At 46.9% G+C, this 24,898-nt stretch overlaps 1 protein-coding gene across 3 annotated transcripts in view; it reads right to left on the reverse strand.

Moving 5' to 3' along the window:
- tcf3b (transcription factor 3b) overlaps positions 1-17,474 on the reverse strand; it is a 31,653-nt gene extending 14,179 nt beyond the window's left edge. The window contains exons 1-5 of one of the 3 annotated variants that reach the window (XM_066695207.1): positions 16,912-17,474; positions 10,219-10,323; positions 7,790-7,862; positions 763-836; positions 516-591 (exon numbers count right to left, since the gene is read on the reverse strand). In XM_066695207.1, the coding sequence (XP_066551304.1) occupies positions 516-591; positions 763-836; positions 7,790-7,862; positions 10,219-10,296 (301 nt within the window). In that variant the 5' untranslated portion in view covers positions 10,297-10,323; positions 16,912-17,474. The remainder of the gene's footprint in view (positions 1-515; positions 592-762; positions 837-7,789; positions 7,863-10,218; positions 10,324-16,911) is intronic. The other 2 variants (XM_066695206.1, XM_066695208.1) reach the window with 2 other exon arrangements.
- Between the last annotated feature and the right edge of the window lie 7,424 nt (positions 17,475-24,898).

Below are 24,898 nucleotides of genomic sequence, written 5' to 3' on the forward strand. Positions count from 1 at the left end.
CTTAAACCCCCAACCCCCCCTCTCTCACTGAAGCTCCTCTGCCTCTCTCAGGGGCTGCCCTGAACGATGCCACCCCACCACTTTCCCTCCTCCTCCTCCCAGGCTCTCACGCACAATCTCTCCCCACAGCCACACTTGCTTACACATTCTCGCACAGAGCTCACACACCACCATTAAAAGGAAAGATGCACAGCAGGGAGCTCCTGACCTGCACACTCTGGGGGTAGCCAATTAGGGTGGCCCAAACTCTGCTAATTAAGTTGATTAAGAACAGAACCTGCTGGGGGTGTGAGGAAGGATTTAGGGCCAAAACAAACTACTTTCTTCTGGGTCTGAACTGAAGGCAGTAACACTTCCCTTACACACTAGGATCAGTTTGAGAATACAAAATATAGACGCATGGGGGGGAAAAAATATATATCTGCTCCCAGAAAGGCCAGTTGGCCGGTGCCCACTGGGCGTTTGTGGGGACCGGCTGCCCTTGCAGGTCTCCGTGGCCCCCAGGAGAGACTCACCACTTATCCCTGAGCTGAGGAAAGGGGACGAGGACAGCCCCTCATGTTCGCTGTAGTGGGAGCCCTCTCCATAGCCCTGCGGAGAGAGAAACAGGCAGTCGTCAGCCACGGCGGGACGGAGGGAGGGGAGAGAAAAAAAAAAAAAAAAAAAAAAAATCCAGCCACATGTTCTCTGCAGAATTCGGTTTATCCAGACATTCTAGAATATTCACGACCATCCAAAAGAAAATAAATCGGCCCCACTTACCCGACTCTGATTGAAGGAGGGGCTGTTCTGCTCCCCTGGGCCCCAGGAGCCCGAACTACTGCGCTCATCCAGGCCTGGCGGGGGGGAGAGACCAACACATTAGACAGTCACTCAATACAGCACAAAAGACAGCCGACTTCTAATGATAAGTGCAAAGTTCTGGCTTGGTTTAAAAAAATTCACCACAAAAACATCTCTAAATATCAATACAAATAAATGAAGAAAAAATAAGACAGCTGTGTCTTTGCTGAGGGCTGAGAGAGAAGGGTGCGCAGTTCCAGGGTAGGACCCCAGGGGGTGCTGAGCTTCACTGCTGAGGGAAGGCAGCTGTAGCAGCATTACTATGGATCCTATCCGGCTACGGAGCTGGGTGGGTTGGAATGTTAAAAACTTGTTTCTCGGTGCAATTGCCTCCTGCTTTCATTCTGCCTTCATCTTTCTGTCGACAGTCTTTTTTGTTATCCTTGCTATTCCTGGCCGAAGTTCTGAGCGGCCCCATCACCGCAGCTCACAGCACTGGGGCGCAAGTGAACACCACCTTTCCACACCTTACATAGATTCAATTTCTCCATCACTATCCCCCTTTCAGTTTCAGGAGTGACTTGAACGTTTCTTTGGAACTGAAGGTTCGTCTCGCAGGCAGCAGAAAGATAGAGATGTTACTGGAGGGGGGCGAGGATAATAGAGAAAATTTATATTACACTGGGCCAGGATTTCAAGGAGTACAGAGACGTTTCCACAGAATTTCACACAAAAAAAGTTCTAAAGTGGCTAGTTTGCTTTATTTTCTTTTAAACATGTTATCGATTCCAAGTAAAGGATTTTAAAGGGGAAGAAAAAAATTGAAACTTTAAAGATCGCTGGAGCAGAAATTCCTAATAACCCCCCCCTCTCCCCCCCTCCCTCACCATCTTGTGCTTTAGCACTGCTGAGCCTCTCTGGAGAGATGAGGCTTAATTGCATACTGATTTGCATAATTGTGCATATTAATGTGACTTCCTTATGAATATTCATATTTTCTTTTGATTTTGTTGTCTAATTAAAAAGAGAAGAGGGGGGTCGATCTCTGCAAGTTCAGCAACTGTGGAGAGAGGGGGAGAGAGAGGAGAGATGGAAAAAGGAGAGAGAGATGGGGAGAGAGGAGAGCAAAGGTGTGACCGGGCCCTGCTGGTTACTGCACAGCGCCGACTCGTAACAGCTCACGCAGGACAGGACCGCTCTCCGGCCTGACCCACCGATGTGCCTTTCAGCACAGGACCACCGTGTCCTTCACTAGAGACTAACCACACACTCTTCCCACTAATCAGTAATGCTGCAACCCCTCTCCAGTTTCTCTGTCGCCCTAAACACCGCTTCCCCCACCACCAAAAAAGCCTAATAAAGGAAGGGAAGGGAGGCAGTGAAAAAACACCCAACATCATTGATCGGTTCTTAGGACAGTCAGTGGGACATGAACGCGCCAGCTACAGTGTTTACCACACTTGTGTGTAGTAACAAACTGCAGCAGCAATTAGGAATGAGGTGGCGTGGTGTGCCGACGTGACAGACAGGCTGCCCACCGTGCCAAGAACAGAGGTGGAGATGCACAGACCTCCTGGCACCAAGCATCTGAGACCCAGAGACTCTCCCCAGTACAGAGCAGAGGAGGGGGGGAATGAGAGAGAAATTGGGAGAAGGAAAATCACGAAAATAGGAGAAAGGGTGGAAGGGAAAGAGCCAGAAAAAGGGAGTGATAGAAAGAGAAGAGAAAAGGAGGGGGGGGGGGGGAGAGGGGAGAGAGAGGTTTAATTGTGCATATTAATTACTGCTTATGCATATTCATAAGGTTTTTTAATTTTCGTTCCTAATTAAAACAGATCTAATACGATTACCAGATAAAGTCGTAGAATTTGCAGGGAGAGCGATTTCAATAGGTCTTCGTTATTTTAAATTTTTAATTCTCCCCCCTGTTTTTATTAAGATGCCCAAAAGGACTTCAAAACATTTGGGCAATGCGATTAATTAAAAAACTATATATATACATTTTAACTAAAAAAACCTCACTGGTGAAGAGAGGAGGGAAGTGGAGCACAATACAGAAAACTATATACACACACAATCTATATATCAATCATTAATATAAGCTTGTTATGAGAAGGAGAGTCATTCTAGACTACTTTACCAAGGGGGTCCTAATCTAATCTGCAGGAAAGCTGGCTGAATGTGGCTGCCCTTGGTTGATGCAGGACACCCACCACTATTTTATACAAAATCTACCGTGCAACACAGAAATATGGCCATCCCGCAAACTACAGTCTAAGCAGTCAACCAGGCCCGTCACAGAGACCGCATCGCACCGCTCAAGCCAGGCCCCAGTACAAACCACGCCGAAGCAGAGGCCCAACACTCAGCCACCGACCACAGCGCATTCCCCACAGCGCCAGACAGACTGCACACACGGGGGCGAACACCACAGCAGCACAGGTGACCAGGAGAGGCATACATCGTCACTCATTAATATTATTGCTGGTAGTTATTATGCCCGAGATAAAATATCAATAGGGATAAAGTAATGTCTGAAGAGCAGCTCGGTGACTAAGCAGTTGTATCCAGACGCGTTTGTCTGAAGATGTTGCTCCAGTCCTACCAGCACTGGAGAACCCAGAATTGTGTGCAGGTGAGGTTATGTAGATGTTCCCTACCCCCACAATAGCCCCACAGCCTCAGGGCAGCAGCCCACTGAGCACAGTGAGTCACTCAGCACTGCCCCCGAGAGGCAAGGCTGGTAATTACAGAGCAGAGACCCTGGAAAAGGTCCATCATCCTCTGACTCATAGCAACGCCACAGGGGGACACGCACAGTCACGCACACACCACCAGGGGGGAGACAAGTCGGCATGCGCACAGTCCCGCACACTGTAAACGCAAACATCACACACAGTCAATGCACATAAACACTAAGAGACACAATGGACACTCGCATAAACATACACGTACACGTGGGACAGACAATTAATCCTGATCGAGCGACACTTCCACATGGGGACACAGACCATAAACTTTGAGACGCATACACCAGGGCAAAGACACCACACACACACACACACTGGTTAGGAAGTTTTAAATATCGCCAAACTGGTTCAGTTAATGAAATCCATTTAATTACGTATGTCAAAACTCAGAGACACTATAGTCACACTGGACAGGAGTCCTGATCCCCAGAACTCCACCAAGTGCTCAAAGACATGACTGAAGCCCTTAATTGAATTTAGACGCAGCTCAAATAATATCAATTAAGTTCTATATACATATAACATACACAGAGACCAAGTTATCTGCAAGTGAATGAAGACCCTTGAAATTGACCTGTTCGGTTGTGGACTAACTGGTCTAACAAAGCAAATCAATTTCAAATCCAAAGATCAAGCCAGAAATGTATTTAATATTTTGAGAACTCTGCTTGAACAGGGGTGCAGGAAGAGGAGGACTGAAGACCTGAGGCACAGTGCTCTGGTTCCCAGAATTAAACAAAAACTGGGAAGACAGTGCCACACCAGTACAGTCCAATAGCATTGTCTTGTTTCTTTCTGTGGCTTTGTTCTCTCTTTAACTCATCTGAAGTTGAAACTTCATGCAAAAGCAACCCCCCCCCCCCCACCTTCCGCCATTCTGCCCAGATCTCTCCGGGGCTAAAAATACTGCCTCAATCTCAGTTTCAGATTGTCAGTAAATGAAACTCGGAGAGGGGGCGTGAGTGGAGACCCCAGGGACAGGGCCTTGAGAGAGCGAGAGAGAGGGTGGGGGGGAGTGGAGAAGGGTTATTTGTAGCAAGCGGCAGAAAAAGAGAAAAGGAGAGAGGCGCGTCTCTATGGAGAGAAAAGAGGAGATGGTGGGGTGTGCGAGAGGCAAGGTGTCCAATTCCTGTGCCTCACACCCTGGCCTGGAGGGGGGGCAGCAGCTGCAGAGGTGAGCAAGGAAAATGCAGGGGGGTGTGAATGGAGCAGGGAGAGGAGTCTTTTGTTGCCAATTCTCAGGCCATTTCCTGGGGGTCAGTAGGGGGTAGGCAGGGAGGTGTCTGTGCAGTGGGGGGGTGGAGTAAAGCCAATAAGTCCTCCTTGAACACCCCCCCCCCCCCCCCCAACTACCTCCCTCCCTCTCACTCTCTCCCTCTCTCTCTCGATAGGATTCTCTCAGCATGGGGGGACCGAGTGTGTGAATGTCTCCATTTCACACTGGGGTAGCAAGAGAGATCCTCAAACCTCAAGATACCCACCATCACCATTTCAGAGATTTCTCCTTAAACCCGAATTCAGTATTTTTTCGTGCAGGCTTGACCTCTCTACATGAACACGAACATGCTGGGGCTTGAGGAACAGTAGCGCAGATAACTGGAGGAACTGGAGGAAGTGGGGGGTGAGTCACAATTTACAACGAACACGCAATGCGCACACACAAACCACCACTGGAGTTTCAAGGGCTACAAGTAAGAGGAAATGGACACTAGTCTGCAAAATGAACCACCGTTACACACACTCCACCAGCCCGCCTGAGGACTCACACTTCAGATCCAGGTCATCAAACATCATCAAGTTTATTTAACACCTCATACACACATTAAAAGCATCTCAAAGCAAGGGAAAGGATTACAAAACTAATTCAAGGCCTGACCTGGTTGAACAGAATAGTCTACGTCTACAATTGGATGCAAACAAGCATCACACGCACACTGAAGTGTCAACATACAAGGAACACTGTATAATATAGGACGAACTCCTCTCACACAAACTAGTTACAGCTCAACCACATGTGTATTCCTAACTTGGGCAAGGGAAAGACACAGCAGTCATAGGAAATGAGGTGAAGGCATGCAACACAATGGGCTTGTGTTATTGTGCTGCCCCTACTCAGACCCCCACCCCAACTGGTGTTCAAAGCCCACTGCGTGTTATTTCCTGACCTGGCACTTGGCAAACAACATCTAGCAGAATAACTCGACCAAAGGCAAATGGCAAAACAAAACACTTAAGACTGAACTTCTGAATTGTGGCATAAAACAAAAGAAAAAATACCTCACGGAGCAGACTGATTCAAAGGAATTATGAATGCTTTTAGAAAGGAAAAGAAATGGAGAGAGAGAAAAAAAAAAAAGACCCACATTACCAGATCCCACACCGGATGGTTTTTTTTTTTTGTTTTTTTTTTTAAACTGCAAGTCGAGATTTCATAAGAAGGGGAAAATAAATGGTGGGGGTGGAGGGGGGGTGTGAAAAGATGGAAACCTGTAACTTGTTTCATACATGCAAATTAAACAAAGGTTTTCAGGTTTCACACGCCGGCTCTGGGCTGGAGAGGCCGTGATGGGAGCAGCGCAGCCGAGGGCCTCGTGGTAATTCTCACTGGCACAGTCATGCAGCAGGAATGCTTGGGTTGTTTTTTCCTTGCCTTTAATCTTTGATGTTGTTACCGGCGGTTCGAGGACTGCCTGAAAGCCTCCCTGACTCAGCCCCACGTCTGTGCAGCTGAGCTCCGTGCTGCGCCTCCGCTGCAGGGCCCCGTGGCCACCGGGCTTACACATGACCCATTAGAGACTGATGCGTGTGTGTGTGTTGGGGGGGTCGTTTAAAGAGAACCCGGGGACAGAGAGGTGGTTCTTTACAGGGGTACCTTCAGTGAACGGCTCGTTTTCCGAGGGGCCGCAGAGAGCGCCCCGAGCCGCCACACCGGCCTCTGCTGCTGGGGATAAGTAGACATCGTTGCGATCTGGATCGGAGACAATCCTGCTAATCTGTTTTTTTTTTTTTTTTTGTTGTTTTTTTTTTTTTAAAGGGCCTCATTGTGAAAACTTGAGACAAATGGACCTGCAGGAAGACAAGCCACTATGCTGGACTATCATTCCCACATGCTGCTGAAAACTGATCCATGAAAACTCTTCACTCTCCCTCCCACCCGCCCACGCACGCTTTCCATCCCTCTCTCCGCCCCCCCACTGCCTCCCTCTCTCCATCTCTTTCCATGACTCTTCCCCTCTGCCGGTCTGTCTTTCTCCAGCTCCATTCCAGCCACAGTGAGTGATGTCATACAGCTACAAACAGAATGTTCAAAGGCACCAAAAAAAAAAATGCCCGGAGGTTTTCCTTTGTTTTACCGTCTTGGAACCATAAAAGAAAAAGTGGGGAGAGGGGGGAGGGAATAAAATAAAAGGAAAAATAATCCCTAGTAAAAAGCTACACATGCAAGGGCCTACCTTGGCCAACTCACTGTCTGATCAAAGACACAGCACTGTGTGGCCAGCAGAACAGAATGAAGAATAGACAGAGCGAGACAGACAGACCAGGTGGGAGGGGGAGAGAGAGACCAGGAACAAGAAAGAAGGGGAGAGCCAGAGAGTAGGAGAAATGGGAGAGATAGCTCTTAGGACGGATCTTCAACAGTGTTGCATGGACTTTATTAAACAGTTTTATTGCCCGTGTTCACAGTCCATTGCTCACAAACAGCACAGGAGTGCGTTTCTTTAAATGTGTTCAATACACACCCAGACCAGGGCTTCCCGCAGGAATTAGAATAGGCATGGTCTGTTACTGTACTATTGAGCAGAGGGGGGGACCGGACAGATTTAAACACCTTTAACGCTGGACAACCTCAACAGCACTATGTACCCAACCATGTCACACTGCCCCTTGAACTCCCACAGAAGAGGGAGCTGCAGCCACACCCAACAGGATCGTCTGACCTGCGAGTGACTGCAGGCTTTCTGCCATAAATGTCACACTGACCACAATAAACAAGAAAATACCCCCGCTACCTCCCTCAATACATACATTTTTATTTTATTTGTGACACTAATTAAAGCCAGTTCAAAACATCTAACATGAAAACAGTGCCTTTGATGCACCAAAAAAATAAAAATACAGAAATTAAGTCTATTGGAACACCTGTGAATGTTATACTTCAAAACCCATACCTGCACAGCAGGGGCCAGTGGGGACACGGAGGGTAACGGAGGGAGGGCAGCGCTGTATTGAAAAGCCATTAGACTCCAGGTGCTTACCTGATCCTGCAAACTGACTGCTGGCGAGTGTAGTGGGTCTGTTCTTTCCATTCCCCACGGGTGGCGCAAACATCTACAGCGACAGAGAGGGAGGGAGAGAGAGGGTTTGAGTTATGAGCCTGGGGTCCCTCTTAAAACAAAAACAAAACAAGTGAAGACAAACATTCCCCACAGTCCCCAGCAAAGCGCACAGCCCACCCCCCAACCTGCGACTGCCAGACAACTGAACTGAGTGGGTGAGGGAGGGTTCCAGTACATCTGAATGGGACTGATTTGTGTCTCATTAATACAATGAGAAAATGACACCTCAGTTATTTTAATTTTAGTCGGTCTTCAAACCTGCGATGGCCTTAAAGTCCAGTTCAAATGAACACAGTTATAAACACAGGTATAAATAGAGGCTGCCAATCTGGTCCGGGTCTACAGGACTTTAATTTTACTGTGCAGATTTAAAATTTGTAATATGGGGTTTTTTGTGTGGTTATTTTACCTCCATTAAAAGAATAACAATAGTGCAGTAAATCTGATCATGCAAAAATCTAACCGATTCAACAGGGCTCTACAGATATCATTTATCCAGAGATCAGAGTTTGTAATATTCCGGGGAAACCTGGAACAAAACCACAAAACACACAAATGAAAGGCAAGTGCCTTCACACAGTCCTTGGGTGTCCAGCACTTGAAATGACTGGTTTCAACCAAAAGTAGGACCAAAACAAATAAGTTTCATATAAATGTAGTTTAGAGCTAAGGACAAGTGCAGCTCCTGTTCACAAGCTTAATCAAACAAACTAGCAAGCAAACTCACTAACAAAACACTCTGCTTAACACCCAGTCTCGCTGCCTAGGAATCAAATTTCAAATTCCCAGCACCCCCCGCCTCCTCATTCGTCACACCCATGCTTATCAGAGCAGTGAGGCCACAGCACTGGGCCCAGAGAGGGGCTCTGGCCTGCAATGCCACAATGATCAGTCAGAAAACGACAACAACCACAACAATCAACCCCAGCACCACCAATTTAACTCCATCGGCTGGGTTTCGGCAGTTTCCCCTCAGAGCAGTCAATGAACAAACTCCCCCTCTGTGGGGGGGCATTTCAGGGTGCGCTCTAGGGTTTCAGAACGAGACTGTATTGACCATTCAGTGTGCGTGTGAGCATGCGATAGATGGGGTTGCTGTACAGAGCCAGTCGATGGAGACTTTATACACACTTTTAAATAAAAATTAACGTTCCCTTTTCCGGATCTAAAAGGCATAATTGTTCACTTTTGTTGTATTATATTATCCATTCTGCCTTGCAAAGGAGGGGGGAATATCATGTTTCAGTCTCGTAACTGAAATGTTTTGTCAGAAGCCACACGAGTCTGGGGATGCGATCGGGCTACCATTGACTGAAGGACAGTTTTTATAGCTGGGCTAATCAAATACATAGACCAATACAGAAAAGAAATACGGGCGGGGGGAAAAAGGCTGCACCTCAAACCGGCAATCTGGGCACAATATCCAGACAAAGATACGCCTTCACTCCTCTTAACGACCTCGTTAATACAAAGAACAGTTAATTACATCAGAGTGGAGAGGTAAAGGCACAAGCAAGGTTTCAGAGCCAAAAGGGCCGACAGCCCGTCGATGCACGCCTGACTGACACCAGACAGACACAGGAAATCATACGAAAGAATATACAGTTTAAAATGGCAGAATTGATTCACAACTTCCACAGCGACGTGATATACGACCGACATGGGGGGTGGGTACAACTGCACTTAAATACCCTCCCAAACACCCCGAACCACTGCCCTTCAATAGAAGAATGCACAGTGGTAAGCAGGGCAGCCATTTCTGCACCTTGGTTCGTCACAGTTCATTAGTGTACTGCCAGCCTTCGCGTCTCAAAATACACCACATCCCCAAAACCGCGGCTCTGAACTCCCGCTCTGTGGGACACTCAGATCAGTCACATCCGAAGACAGGGTCACGCATTACTCAAAACAAATCAATTCCAGCAAACCCGCATGGCTCGGAACACATACATGAGCCAGACTAAAGGGAGGGCAGAAATGTGTAAGTTTCCCTTAGCAGCAACTGCTTAAAAAAAAACACACAAATGGCCGAACTTTGGGGAAGAAAGGGGGGAAACCAACTATATATAAAAAATGATAAACAAAAACCCCATCCCTTTCTAGGAGTGAGAACTGAAGTGGAATCACAAATGTAGCTCGTGGAGGCAAAGGGCTGCTACGACCCCCAGCCTCCCGCCTGAAAATGGGGAACCACCATACTGCACGTTCCTAAACCCCCCTCCCCCCTACAACTTCCCCGTCTTCCCCCCCCAACCCTCCCCAAAGATTACCTTGAGAAATTTGCCCCGTCGTCCCTCTATTGAACCCCTCCCAAGCCCGCCCCAGCCCCCGCCCCCACTCTGTCTTACCGCACTGAAATCCAGTAGATCGCTGAGTTCCTTGTCTGTTCCCACGGCAGCCATTCTCTGCTGCTGCTGCTCGTTCATGCCACTCAGTCTCAGCCACTAACAACCCTGCGAGAGAGATTCGCAGATAGGATACACTGACTATTACTGGCACCACACTGCGAGCTGAACAAATACTGATATGGTAAAAAAATAAAAAATATATAGAGAGATGTATAAACATTTGCAAGACTTGACATAATAAAATAAATTAAAATACAAGTTTTGCTACACAGCCCCTTGTCATAACAAAAAAACGTGCTAGCCCCGACACTGAGAGAACGTGACAACACCAAGCACGAAACAGAGCAGGCACAAACACAACAGGAGCCCATCTGAGGGCGTCATGCAGACCGGGGCCACCTTTTACAGTGAGGCCTCTATGCCGGGAGGGTGTTTGCCACACCACAGTACAAGGGGCCATGGATTTTAAAACCACGACGACCCAATAAAAAATAAAAAATAAAAAGCAGAACATAAAACACAATGGAGCTGCACAACACGTGGCGACACTCATGCAGGATACACAAAACGATCACGTGGCTCAGAGCCTTCTGCCATCACACACTACCAACAAAAAACAGTATGCCTGGCTTTTACAACCAGCCACCGTGGTCTAACCCAATCACATGGGGGCTACAGGATATTGCTGGGAGGGAGGCGGGGGGCCCCAATAGCTACAAAACGCTAAACAAACGGTCCATCCGGAGAAATGCAGCGGCCACTCAGGTCACAGACCCGCCTCACACTGGACAAACGGAACAAGGGGAGTTTCTCAAGTTAGTGCCCTGGCACTGATCTCTAACCACAGCTTATACGGACGGACTGAATTGGCAATACAGCCCAACGCAATTTAACAGACGCCCATACTGCGTTTGCAGAGCGCGTCTCAATGTGGTTGGTGTGCATTCCCTCCACAGCGGAAAGAGAAATGCACATAGGTCTATTAAACCTAATATCAGGATTTGAAAAGAGTCAATTGAACAGGTTTCAGTTCTCAGGGACCCTGGCAGAGTTTCGCAACTAAAAACACCAAAGGAAAAGTGTGGAGTTCAAACACTCAGAAGGAGTCCTGCAACCTCATCTGAAAACCAGAGGAAAGGAAATCACAGATTCTTTCCCCATTTTGTTTGTGTTGGTGTTATCTTGCAAGTCATCATGCTACTCAATGGGGAATTTATAAATAACTGTAAACACATTTTGCACGTGGAGGCTTCTCCCATTGACAATCCGACTAACCATTCCCGTTACTATGGCTGCAATAGAATACGACACGGCCAATTAAAACACAGGGTGGGGGGGGGGGGGCTGATTGGACTAAGCGGGCCAAGACGGTTCAGTCGGACACTGGGAAAGAGAAGACGCCGAGCGGCAGGCTAACAGCCCTGTCGAGATAAAAACATTGCGTTTGGCACAAGGCACAAGGGTTACGCACTTCACAACACTAACACCCACACCCAAAATAAGATACTTTTTTATGGCACAATTTCAATGTTTTATAGTACTTAGTCTTTTCTCTCCTACCACCAAGGGAATAACCCCAAACAGTCCACTTGTTCCTAGTCATCTGTCCACAGCACTACACACTCCAGTCAGGCTGCGCTTCAGAGCAGGTTTGTTTCTTTATTTGCAGTCAGACAGAAGGACTTTGTGCTGAAAGTCTCCAGCTTAGCCTCTCCCGAGTATTACTAGCAGACATTTTTCCAAAGCGACTTGCACAGCTCTGCATGCAATCTCTTACATTTGCACAAAGCTAAAGAACTGCACAATAACAGACACTGACTGTAGCCTGGACTCCTTTGCACCCCTCAAATATTTTTAATATTTTTTTTAATTTACTTAGTAACAGAACAGATGTCAACTTGTCCACATCCACAGACATGGAAGACTACAGTGCAAACAAAAGTTATCCAAGTTCCTCGGGCTTAAAAATGGACCAGGAGAATGTTTTCTGTATTGGTCTACATTTGGCTCGGCCTCAGGTGGGGAGGGCTGTGCTCGCGCGCGGTGGGTCAATACACACTTGCCCCAGATAAGCTGCTGGCACATCCTACAGCCGGGATGGCCATTCTCAGTACATGATCTCAAACGTCTTTACACAAAAAATTACCTTCTCCAACACTTTTTAAAACCAATTGCAAATATAAACTCCTCATTCCTGCATGCATTGGCACTTCACGCACCTGAACTCTGTCCTTCAGAGCAGCGGTTCCCAAATCACCTCCAGGTGGACTATACAGCCAACACACACTACTGCATGTAAAACACACACGTACTCGTACAAATTGGGAGAAAACAAAACCAAAACCAAACTGACGACCAGAAGGGCAATGCCAATACGCAACACACCATGCACTTCCAAATATCCCTTTAACATTTTGATGGCTTTTTCTTATTTGGATTCAAGGTACATGCGATAGGGTACAGACAAACTGGCAATGGTCTGGGAACCATTGCTGGGGGGGTGGCTGGTTTTTGCAATGCGCACACTTCACAATCACCTGCGAATTTCTGAATAATTGGAGTCTAACGAAAACCCATCTTCTGGGGAGCAGAGGCGTGAACTCAGCCGCCGAGCCCCAGACCGCAAGCGCCCAGGCAGTCCCTGCACTGACCTCAGCCCTCTCCCAGACGGCAGGCCAGCGCTGCGGGACCCATGTCCTCAGACACTGGGCTCGGTGCATTCGGCAAAACTGATACAGTAAGAGGGGTTTGTCTCAAGTGCACCACTGAACCACGAAGAATGACGTTACACACCCGTGACAATCCTTCACAGGGAATCCTCGAGCTCATACTCATATACACACTTGCTTTAGAGGCAGCAGGGTCTTCCCCCAGTGAACACCCCCACACAGAAGACAGAACCCTCTATTTTCACTTTAAAATGAACCCAGGTTACAAGCATTTCTGCACCAGCTTATCTTGGAACAGGGGGTAATTTCGGATTATGTAACCTGTATATTATAATGCAAGTTTCCACACTCTAGCAAACTGAAAAAAACCAGGACAATAACCTAAAAACAGTTTGCAGCAATACAGTTCACAAAGCGTGGAGCCTGCATTGTTTTTCCAGTTCAAATGCACTGAACAAGGAGAAATGCAAGGTTGGTAACCCCCCCCCCCCCCCATTACTTTAAATTTTATTTTTACAAGAATGAAAAAAAAAAAAAAAAAAAAACGCATCCTGACCTGCTGTTCTGACCAAAAGGCCCACAGTGGGGAAACAAACAACCCCCCCCCCCCCTCAGCTCAGCACTTCAAAGGGTATCCCTCAGGATCACTGCCAGTGAAACTCACAGATATCGCACAGGACTGCAGCCCATGAGCAGAGCAACAAGTGAGTTCTGCTAAGTAAGTAATTTAGTCATTACCATTACCGGCAATAGCAACAATGACTAAACTAACACTGGATATCCAAAGTGCACCTCTACTGCCACAGAGCGATGCCATATTATTCATCTGAACTATGCTGAAGCTGGCTGCAATAACTTAACCCTTTAAACCTGCTATGGTGACCATCCTGTATCACTTCTGGCTGGCTATGGCCTGCAAGGGTTTTATTACAACAGTCAACAGGTAGCGCACATTTTCCAGACAGTGTTGTACCACAGCCAGTTGCTTGTGTTCTTTACTACAACCAAAGGGCAAAGTACGGGACTGGAGCCAAATTTCACTCCATTACAGAGAGGGAATACTACACTACACTGTCCCGCACTGCCAGAAAACACTCTGGCGGGCAAACCAATAGAGGATCTCTCTATTGATTAGTTACATTATTTATCCATCTATGAAGTTGTTGATGAATTTCCTGTGTGCACTTTTTGGGAGGTGGGGGATTTGGCTGTTCTCGACCGTGGGTAATGTAGAGGCCAGGTCCAGGTCACCCATATGGTATATATTAATTAACCGTTCATTTCTTCTATTGTTTTTTTGTTATGCCTCATTCATTTTTTTACAGGAGAATCAAAGCAAGACAAACCGGGGTTGTATAAGACCGAATCCCTGCTTAAGGAGAGCATTAGTGATTAAAATAAATAAGGAGGCATAATCTCAGACCAGCAGGTCACACAAACCCGGCTTGCATCCGAGTTATGACTGTTGGCCTATTTCTCAGAGCCAGGCTTCCCTCTGCAGGGCCCTCTTCCCCCCGGGACATGGTGATTTTTAAGGGGTTACCTGCTAAAGTCCAACCAATCAGTCATCAAAATAACCCTCCTTTTTCCAGTTTATTTGTAACTGAGCAGACAAGCTGCCTGGTTGAGGCCCAATTGAGACAGCTATGCATGCACAGACACCGTCTTATCCCAATATATACATTACACACGATAATGAGTTTGAACTGTACAAGACAACTGATTTTATCGAACCACAAACAAGTATTGAAAGAAACCCGAATGGCCTGACACACAAAGCCCGTTATTATGCATGTATACATCTTATACACAGAGTGCGTCTATCCTTCGTACAGTTAAACTATAGTTCAACACAAACCCCGCCTTGGCTGCACAAGCTTTAAATACTGTATTTAATACCACCACCAATACTCTACTACTACTACGACAAAATGGTTATGTTAGGATATTTTCTAGTTGATCTGCCGAGAATTGAAACCCTTAAGCTAACGGGATTTATCGCAGGATGATGACACTGAAAGAAGTGATGCTTTGGTGCTTATTTTTTGCTATACTTTATTGTCGTCGTCCCCTCCATCTGGAAGCTATAGACCCACATTAAGCGGCAGCAGGGTTAACAAAACAAGCATAAAATCAATAAAATGGAAACAGTTTTAAATAAAGCTACAGTTTAACGACCCCGCCCTGTACAGCTATAATACACACTGCTCGGATTGGGGTCTTCCCATACCACCCCCCCATATAGTCAAAGTGTAGGATTGGACATACAGTGCATAATTCAAGAAAATAAAAACCGTTACGATTTTGTGTTAGTGTAAATTGCGCCCGTTGGTTAATTGTTTTATTAGCATTCAATTGCAGAACAATTCCCTTTAAAAAGGAGGAAAAAAAAAAAAAAAAAAAAAGATTAAGACATCGAAAAAAGAAACCATATCCCAAGCTCAATCTAAAATGGTGGGTTGAGTTTGTTTGGGGGGTTTTAAGCCGGTGAAAAAACGCAATAAATACAGATGCAACAGTTGCTTCCAAAAGAAAAGAAAAAGAACTCGAGCAATTCGATGAACACGTTCTCGAATACAATAAGTCGATTATGCTCAGATCGAATCCGCGGACCAGAATGTACTTCTCCAACTTCAAAAGAAATGATCGATGAAGTTTGAGGAGTCCCCCTGCACCCCCTCCCTCCTCCTCCTCCTCCTCCTCCTCCTGCTGCTGCTGCTGCTGCTCTCCTCCATTTCTTCCACCGTCTTTTCTTCTCTTTCCTGCTCCCTCTCCCGGCTTCCGAGACCAACCAGACTAAAACACTGCACATATTTAGCGCTAGTTTGACTAACCCACCTCCTGGTCTCGACTCCACTCCACCTCCCTCATTCTCAAAAAATAAATATATACATCGACGATTCCTCATCCATAACTCCCCCCCCCCCCCCCCGCAGACTAATCGATTTGCAGGATTTTAATCACGCAAAGAGAGAAATTGACGCGTTTCCTGACTCGCATGGGAAACCCGAGAGATCCTCATGGACTCCAGTCCTTCCTGCCACACAAAGACCTCAGAGGGACTCGTGAAGAAGTTTTACTGCAAAGAAAAGTCCCAAAAACACGCATCTGAGCTCCGAGCTGGGAAGAGAGGTTTCCCACTCAGAGTTGCTTCAGTTGGAGCAGAAAGCACCAGGACAAAAATCATAAAGAGAAACAGAACAGCAGCAGCGCCGTTTAAATAACTAAAGATGCAGCCGAAACATTTTACATCTGTCGGTTTTTTTTTTTTTTTTGGGGGGGGGGGGGGGGGTAAGGGGCAAGGGGGGCCGGACAGAAGGAATTTCCTGCCAAATGTAGAATAAACAAACTCAATTAAACAACTCGCCCGATACAACAAGTACACAAATATACGCGTTTACCTACAAATACACGAGTGCAATGATCAAACCTGGACAGATGTGCCCAACTGTGTAGAAATGTGATCTAAAAACTAACCGCCTGTGGACCCGAATCGCACCCCCACCACCAGCACCTCGTCCCCGGATTGAAAAACACTTTAAAAGACACCCGGGCGGACTGCGCGTTTAAAGCCCGGGTGTGCGGCGCCTTTCTGGCGGCTGCAGCCCAGCTCCCGCTCCCGCTCCGGCCGCCGGAGACAAAGAGCACCGCGCCGCCGGGACCCTCCAGTCCCTCTCGGGGCTTGTCAAAACTGTTCCCCCAAAAAAGTGCAAAAGTGAACAAAGAACTTATCCACCCCCACCCCCGGGGCCCCCTCCTCCGCCACCCGACATCGACCCCGGACCGGAGCACATTTTCCCCAGGCAGCCCGGACCCTGCGCTCGCATAAAGAAACCTGTCGGACACCCCCCCCCCACCACCACCACCACCAAGTCCGTCCGCAACCCCGGTCCCGAAGAAAAACACACACACAAACTTTTGCATTTCGCCAAACTTCCCGCAGCTCCAGCACGGCGCACGCCTGCTCCGGAATCCGGCCCCAGACCCCCCTCCCCCGGCAGCCATGCAATGTCGACATATTTACCTTTTATTCAGACGGCTGGCATCCAACGGCAACGATAGAAAGACCGAACTGGAGCAAAACACATAAAACTTCAAGAGATCCCCCCCCGGCGCTTCCAAAGCAGCGGTAACAACGGCCAGGCAGCTTCCTTTATGCTTTGGGTTGGTGTCGTTAGACGGCGCACGTCATTAAATTCTGATCTCCTATTTGCATCCAACAGAAAAGAAAAAAAAAACACTCTAAAAGTCTGGCGTCTCCGTTTTTTGTTGCTACAATTGAAACCATTTCATCCTCCGAGTAGACATCTTAACAGCCTCCACATTGTGCGCCCCAGCCGCGTATCCCTCCGCCTTGAAATAGGGACCTCCACGCCAACGGTGTCCGATTTCAAACGCCCAAAGACAGGCCGATAATTGCGCGTTCGCTGCTCGGAAAGCGGAAAACGGCACCGGATCCTCGGGACGCCTGAGCCCGGTGTGCCGAATCGGTCGCCGCTCGGCCGGTTCCTGCGTTTTAAAGACGAGATGGTCGGCACTATGCCCGCTAGCGGAGGAAGACGGCTGCAAAAGTGGGGGGCGATAAGAGCAGGAGCAGCACGAGATGGAATGATAAGCCCGCAGGGGTCCGGCCAATGGCGTGACGCGTGTGATTGATGGGCGGGCGGCCGGCCAATCGGAGGTCGAGTTGCCGCGCTGGCCCGGCCCCCCTGTTCTCCTCGCTGGCTCCCCCTGTGTGCTCAGTGAGGCTGGCTGAAGGGGCTCCGAGGCGATGCCCTGTTTCTCGGTGCCGCCCGCCGCAAATCCCGCCGTGCGAAACTCCCGTCTCGGCAGCACAAGCCCGTGTCACAGGGTGCACCAGATAATGGATCGTTTCCAGGAGAGGCTCAGTTTGTGTGTGTGTGTGTTTTAGGATTCGTCTGTGTATATGCAATGCATTGCAGCCGGGAATGTACATGCACTCATTGCTGGAAACAAAATAACCCTTTGCTGCCTCTCCATGCACACAATGCGCCGACTGCCCCCGGTAATGCGTGTGCATTTGTGTCTGTTCTGTTCTGTGTATCCTCTGAAACATTGCATTATTGCATATCATCATTAGTGTGGAGAATACAATTGAAAGAACAAACCTGTAGCAAATCATGACAAGGCCCTAGACGATGAAGAGCCTCTTTGCACATGGAATGAAACATCAAGCTTTATAATAATAATAATAATAATAATAATTGTCTACCTTGTGCAACGTGTGACTTTAACACACTACAGGGATACACAGTAAGACCACGGCTAAGAAGAGCCCCTAGCTGTCCGTCTCTCTGACACATTGTGCGCATGTTTCAACAGGAAGTTATGGAGTTTAAACCAAAACCACACAGCACGACGAAAAACATAAAAAAAAATATATATATATATATATATATATATATATATATATATATATATATATATATATATATATATATATTCTACATCGATTAATTAAAGGCACCTTGAAGTCCAGACACCGGCCATGCACTTCGTATTAGTAGTTTATATTGTTACCCTTTAAGAAAAGGCCACAAGGATTGCATTTCAATTAAACTAAATCTGAGGCAGTAAAACGGGCTGTTGATCTTTCTCTCTCTCTCTCTCTCTCTCTCTCTCTCTCTCTCCATCTCCCAGTCTTATATACTTAGTTATATTTTGGTAAATTATATTATTTCTATTCTGTTACTCTCTCTCTCTCTCTCTATATATATATATATATATATATATATATATATATATATATATATATATATATATATATAAACAGATACAATCTCACAACGTCATACTATATGTAATACTTAAATGTAATTGTGTAACGGATAGTAGGTGTTAATGTATCTACAATTTCTATCTATCGATTTATGTATTACTGCTGCGTGGTAACTATTTCTGAAGTAGCATCACCAATGTGGTCCTTTCCTTCCCCCTTGATTTGATATTTTTCTATTGCTTTATACATGAAACAGAATATAAACCATGTCTGGTCTGACTGTGACTGATTCATAGACCCGGGGTGGAAGGGAGTGAGTGAGTGAGTGAGTGAGTGGAAGAGAAGGAGAGAGAGAGAGAGAGAGAGAGAGAGAGAGAGAGAGTGGGATCACAACAGGGGAGCAGTGTGTGGGGGAGGGGAAAGGAGGCTGGGCATCAGAGGGAGAGAGAGGGAGGGAAGGAAGAGAGAGAGGCAAGGGAGGGGGATACCAGATCTCAATAATTCACTGTCTGTATGGTCACTGACAGAGAGAGCTCAGAGCAGCCAGGAGTTTGTGCATTACGGTTTTATTCAAATAATCTTATAATTTACTTAGCCCTGAGCTTTGGAAGGAACCTCGGTATTCATATTATTATAATTATTATTATTTCCAGCACAGAATACATTCTCTTAATTCTTAGCTAAAATGTATTTCTTGGGCCTATGCCAGTATCGGTGACTTGGTAATGCTAAGAGTACAAGTCCTGTTAAATGTATTTATTTATTTGTTTGTTTATTTATTATTGTTGTTTTTGTTGTGGATAATAATCGATTAAACAGCGTACGAGCTTTTAAATAAATATATGACACTGAAGTGGCTTCTTTAAGAATATGTTGACCTTGTTTCACATTTCTGTGAGATAGAGAGGGAGTGTGTGTGTGTGTGTGTGTGTGTGTGTGTGTGAAGAGGTCTGCTAAGCGGGGGCAGGGGTGGGGTGGAGGGGTTAGGATAAAGATGTAGAGACTGGGTTACAGATCAGGATGAGATGAACATGTTCTTAACACACTTACACACACACACACACACACACACACACACACCCTGTCTACACACAGAGACTCCCCTCACCACTATGAGCCCCAGAGCACCAGTACAGCACCAGATCGGTGTCTAATGGCCCTGGATGATCCTCCCCCTCCCGCCACAGCGTCTCACAGCCCCGCTTCAGACAGGACTCTCGGCTGTACATCACTGAAGCCTGAGTAACTGAAGGGGTAAATAATAAATAAACAGACAGATAGATAGACAAACAAATAAATACATCTTCAAAATTCTGTTACTGAGGCAGGGATGAAACAGCCAGTGGGCTTGTGTTTGTCTTTGTGGTCAGGGCAGGCCACCCATGATTCGTCAGTGTTCTCTGAGCTGAGCAGCTTACAGTGCCCCCCCCCCCCGCACACACACACAACATAAAAAAAGTCTATCAGCTAACACAGCCATTGTTATTAGTAGTAGTGGATTGGGAGGACATGCGAAGTACACTTCACTTGCAGGATCAATATTATTATTATTATTATTATTATTATTATTATTATTATTATTATTACTGTTTCAAGTTTAATTCTTCATTCCCTGATGCCCTTTAATGACATCAATATTTTAATTAAAGGCTGTGGCAGTGCAGGTCTGTGTGAGACTGAATGCGCACAGCGAACAGTGTAAATTCAGCTGTAATGTGATGTTGAACAAAGTACATTAAAATATAGTACATTTGTCCCCTATGAGAAAAAGTCTGGTATGACACGTTTTTTTCCTGTATGGCATAGCATAGCACTGAGGCCGTGATACAGAGTACTGAGGCCATGACACAGAACACCAAGCCCGTGACACAGAGCACTGACACCGTGACACAGAGCCCTGAGACCGTGACACAGAGCACTGAGACTGTGATACAGAGCACTGAGGCCATGACGCAGAACACCAAGCCCGTGACACAGAGCACTGACACCGTGACACAGAGCCCTGAGACCGTGACACAGAGCACTGAGACTGTGATACAGAGCACTGAGGCCATGACGCAGAACACCAAGCCCGTGACACAGAGCACTGACACCGTGACACAGAACACCAAGCCCGTGACACAGAGCCCTGAGGCCGTGACACAGACCACTAAGGCCGTGACGCAGAGCACTAACACCCTGACACAGAACACTGAGACCGTGATGCAGAATATCGAGACCATGACAAAGAACACTGAGACCGTTACACAGGACACTGAGAGCGTGAGGTAGAGCACTGAGACTGTGACACAAAGCATTGAGGCCGTGACACAGAGCATTGGAAAACCCTGGCAAAACAAAGACAGCAAACAAAGAAAATTAAATAATAAATTAAAAATACATGCAACGGTATAAACATGGGGAAACCTGCCAGACTGCTGTGCACCTTTTCCCATGGTAAACACTCATTGGCACTGCTGGCAGCTGCAGCCGCATCCGTGTGGAGAGGAGCGGTGCTGGGGGGCCGAGGCCTGCTCTCCAGGGTCTCCGTCCTTAATTGAAGAGTTCCCTGAGCTAGAGCAGTGGAGGGAGCTCCATGGCAGGTTGGGAGTGTGGTTTAGGGCCCGAGGGACATGCCACAAGATCCCCTAATAAACTTTCCAGTGGGAGAGGGTGAGCCCCAGCCAGCCTGGCTAATTACCCCCCAGGGCAGGCTGTGGCAAGCAGAGGGGCAGGAAGGGGCAGAAGAATGCTCACATACACATACACAGAAAACACAAATACACAGACAGACTCGGACAGAGCACAGCAAAGCTGGCAGATGCCGGCCTGGGCACAAGCAGGAAGGGGCACGCGCTGGGGTACACTGAGGCTGCGGCCTGCGGAGAGCTTCTGCGGCAGGTTTACTGGTTGCCAATGAAGAGAGTGCAAACAACTCTAAGAATAATTGAGAGACGCAAGAGCTGGTGGTGAACACAACAGAGGGTGCCCCCTTAACTGGGCAAGAGTGTTTGTCGGTCCGAAATCAGGGGCTGATGTGTGTGTGTGTGTGTGTTTTTGTTTTGTGTCTGTGCACAGGTCTGCATGTGTCTATGCATGTGTGCGTGGGTGTGTAAGTGCGCATGTCTAGAGTTGCTTTCACACTAGACAGTTGAGCCCCAAGACGAAGCTTTCACCTTGGGTTGAAAAATGTTGATGTGAATCAGAAGCCGTGTCCTGTAGCGCAGCGCTAATGTGAATTCAGGGGTGAGTCACCCCAGAAAACAGCTTATGTGTATGTGTCTGTGTGATTGGCGTTGGCACACTGGTGTAGTGGTAACTTCCAGTGGTTACTCTGAGATTGTGAAAAGGGAAGTGGACGCTGTAGGGGCTGCAGAGGGTCTGACACGTGGGGATCTCCCCTCCCACACATCCCAGCCACTGCCGAAGAACTATCTATCTATCTATCTATCTATCTATCAATCAGTCCATCTATCTGTACTTCCATCTAACTATCTATCTATTTATTTATCTGTGCATCCATTTATCTATCTATTAATCCATTTATCTATCTGTCTGTATAGACTTCCTGTATACACACACTGCATATTCCTGTCTGTGTTATTTATGTATATATTTGTTTGTTATTATGATAAAGATGTCTTTCTGTAGTTCTGTACTTACTAACTGTATGTCATACCGGGGACCCCGCATTTGGCTTGACTGAAACACAGTTTAAAAAGTCATGTCTTGCAGCAGGCAGGGCCCTTGTTATGCATGTATGTATTTATTTTATTCATGTATTTATTTACTTTGAACTGCTAGGCTAATCCACGCCACTTCGTTGCGTGATTATTAAATCCACTTTGATTTGATTTTTGTAATGTTCTTTTTTTTTTCTTTGTCCCCTTCCAGTTCTTATGTCATGGAGGAAGATGCGTGGGTGGGAGAAACCCTCTCTGAAGCTGTGTTTATATATAGACCTCAATAACCCCAGTGAGGAACTTCAAACACACACACATTTACATGCACTAATACACACAAACACACACACGTACACAGTCTCACACTGTCAAACACAGACGTAACACTGCACATGCACAAATACACACTTACACCCATGTACATGCACACTGACAAATGTACACCTAAACATGCAAATACAGGTGTGCACATACATTTAATTTAAGGGTTGTTGAGATGTTATTAGGGTTATACTATTATTATTAGCTCTTAAAGTACCCAGATATTTAAAGGGAGCCCTGATCCTCAACGCCATTGCTCTCGGCTAACCCCGCACAGAAGGAAGCCTGGTGTTAGTACGGTTCATACTTCAAGCTTTCTTTCTCCTTTCATTTTCCCTCCTTGGCACTTAACATTCAAAGGTAAGTATGAACAAACTTGTGTACAGGATGTCGCCTCGTTTATTGAGGCATTAAAAACAAGTACTTCCTTACAGTTGCGTTTAAGCAGAAAGATGCGAGTTTTAACCGCAAAAACAACAAAACAATTGGAGACTCTTCTCAAGCTGCGCCGTGCGGTATTATCGATATTATCAATCAAATATATATTGTGAGCGATAAAATCGTTTATTTATGCATTCATTTCCACCACAGATACCAGCGTCCTGATAAAGAGCTAAAGGAGTAAGTTTTTCAGTGTGACCCGCTCTAAATAAATACGGTTAAGAAAATTAGAATTGAGTCATTTAAAGTTTTATGACAGTAGTAGCAAGGCGCTATATCGGTACAGTTGTAAGCACACACAAACAAAGTTCAAATCCTGTGTGTGTTTTGGGAGCACTGATAGGAGGAGCCGTTAGGATTAGCAGTGACAGGATGGATGGAGAGGCCGTCTCTGTGTGTGTCTGTCTGCCCACTTCAGCGCCGCACTGAGCGGCCGGGCCCCACTGCGCGGCCCGCCGGTCTGAGGCGACAGCTGGGGCTGACGTGGAGAGCGCAGGAGTGGGGGGGGGGCAAACGACATCACAAAGAGACCCGCTGCCATAGCAACAGGGCCCCATCGCGCCCATCCACTGAAAACAAAAATAAAACCATAACACAATAACCTGGGAAGAAACAAGAGCAACGAGCGCCTTACAGATCAGTCCAGATCAGTCGATTTTAAATGTGGACCTTATGACTTGGTAAACGCAGTTGTGCGGATCAGATGTGTAAGTGGGTTAGACATGAAAATGGCCGGTTGAAGGAGTTTGTATACGCAGGCTATGGTGTGTGCCATACTGGACACGACACAGTACAGTATTGTAGCACCGCTGTCATATGTGTGTATTTACTGTGTCTCACAGAGAGTTGCCTGTATCAGTTTAATAGTAATCGCATTGTGAAACTGTATTTGGTGAAAGGGTGAACAGAGCCCCCTACACATATAACAGAATGACTGTAGTCTCTTACAGCCTGACTTTGGGGTCGGATTAGGAAACCTGATTGTTGGGGAGGATTGCGCGATCCTCCAATTCCAGCCTCCTTACCTGTCCCCTGCCAGGCCCGCCCTCGGCCCGGCCCCGCGCACCTGCCGTGCCTTTGGGTTTGAATAACAAAATGCAGGGTTCATTATTTAATTTTAAAAGCGTATTTTTGTGTTGTGTTTTAGATTGTTAACAGCGCTATCGCCAGGTGGACCTGTCTAATTGAGCCCAGCACCTGCCAGGGATGCAAATGCTGGTGAGTAGCAGTCGTCTGGATTGTGTTGAGTGCTTGTTCCGCTCGGCGCCCTGTTGCCCCTCAGGCACTCGCCTTGAACTGAGGGCCCCTCGGCCTGCGCGGGGTGGAGAGGGGGTGCCGCCCGTCAAGGAGAGCGGGCAGAGCCGCTTACCGAGAACAGTTGTCACAAGCAAATTTCCTGCCAAATATACAAACGACCTGCCACCAGACAACATTGAAAGAGTCATTATTGGATTTGCCATGGAAATAAGCGCGCCGCTTTACGCATGTGTGCTGGGCGGCTGCTCGGGTCTTTAGTGAGGGATTTGTTTAGAAAGGATTACTGCAAAAAGCAAAAAACAAACAAAACTAAAAAATAGTTTATAGAAGATAAACTCCTCAGGACGTATCGTGTCTGGTCTGTGTCTAGGAAAGATGCTGCAGGCAGCGTGTTGCTGTCCGGTGTTGGGTGTCTGGTGCCTCCCTGATGCGTAGGTCATGTATTTGTTAAATGTGAACCTCACAGGAATTCAGAGGCCAGCGGGAACAGAGATGGCTGTACAAGTCATCAGCACCTGTGTATTTTTATGTTCCTTAAAAAGCACCTTTGTTCAGGTAAAGACAACAGACAAAGACGACGCCAGGGCCTT

This window comes from Amia ocellicauda, chromosome 22 (genome assembly GCF_036373705.1).
Source record: "Amia ocellicauda isolate fAmiCal2 chromosome 22, fAmiCal2.hap1, whole genome shotgun sequence".
NCBI classification, from domain to species: Eukaryota; Metazoa; Chordata; class Actinopteri; order Amiiformes; family Amiidae; genus Amia; species Amia ocellicauda.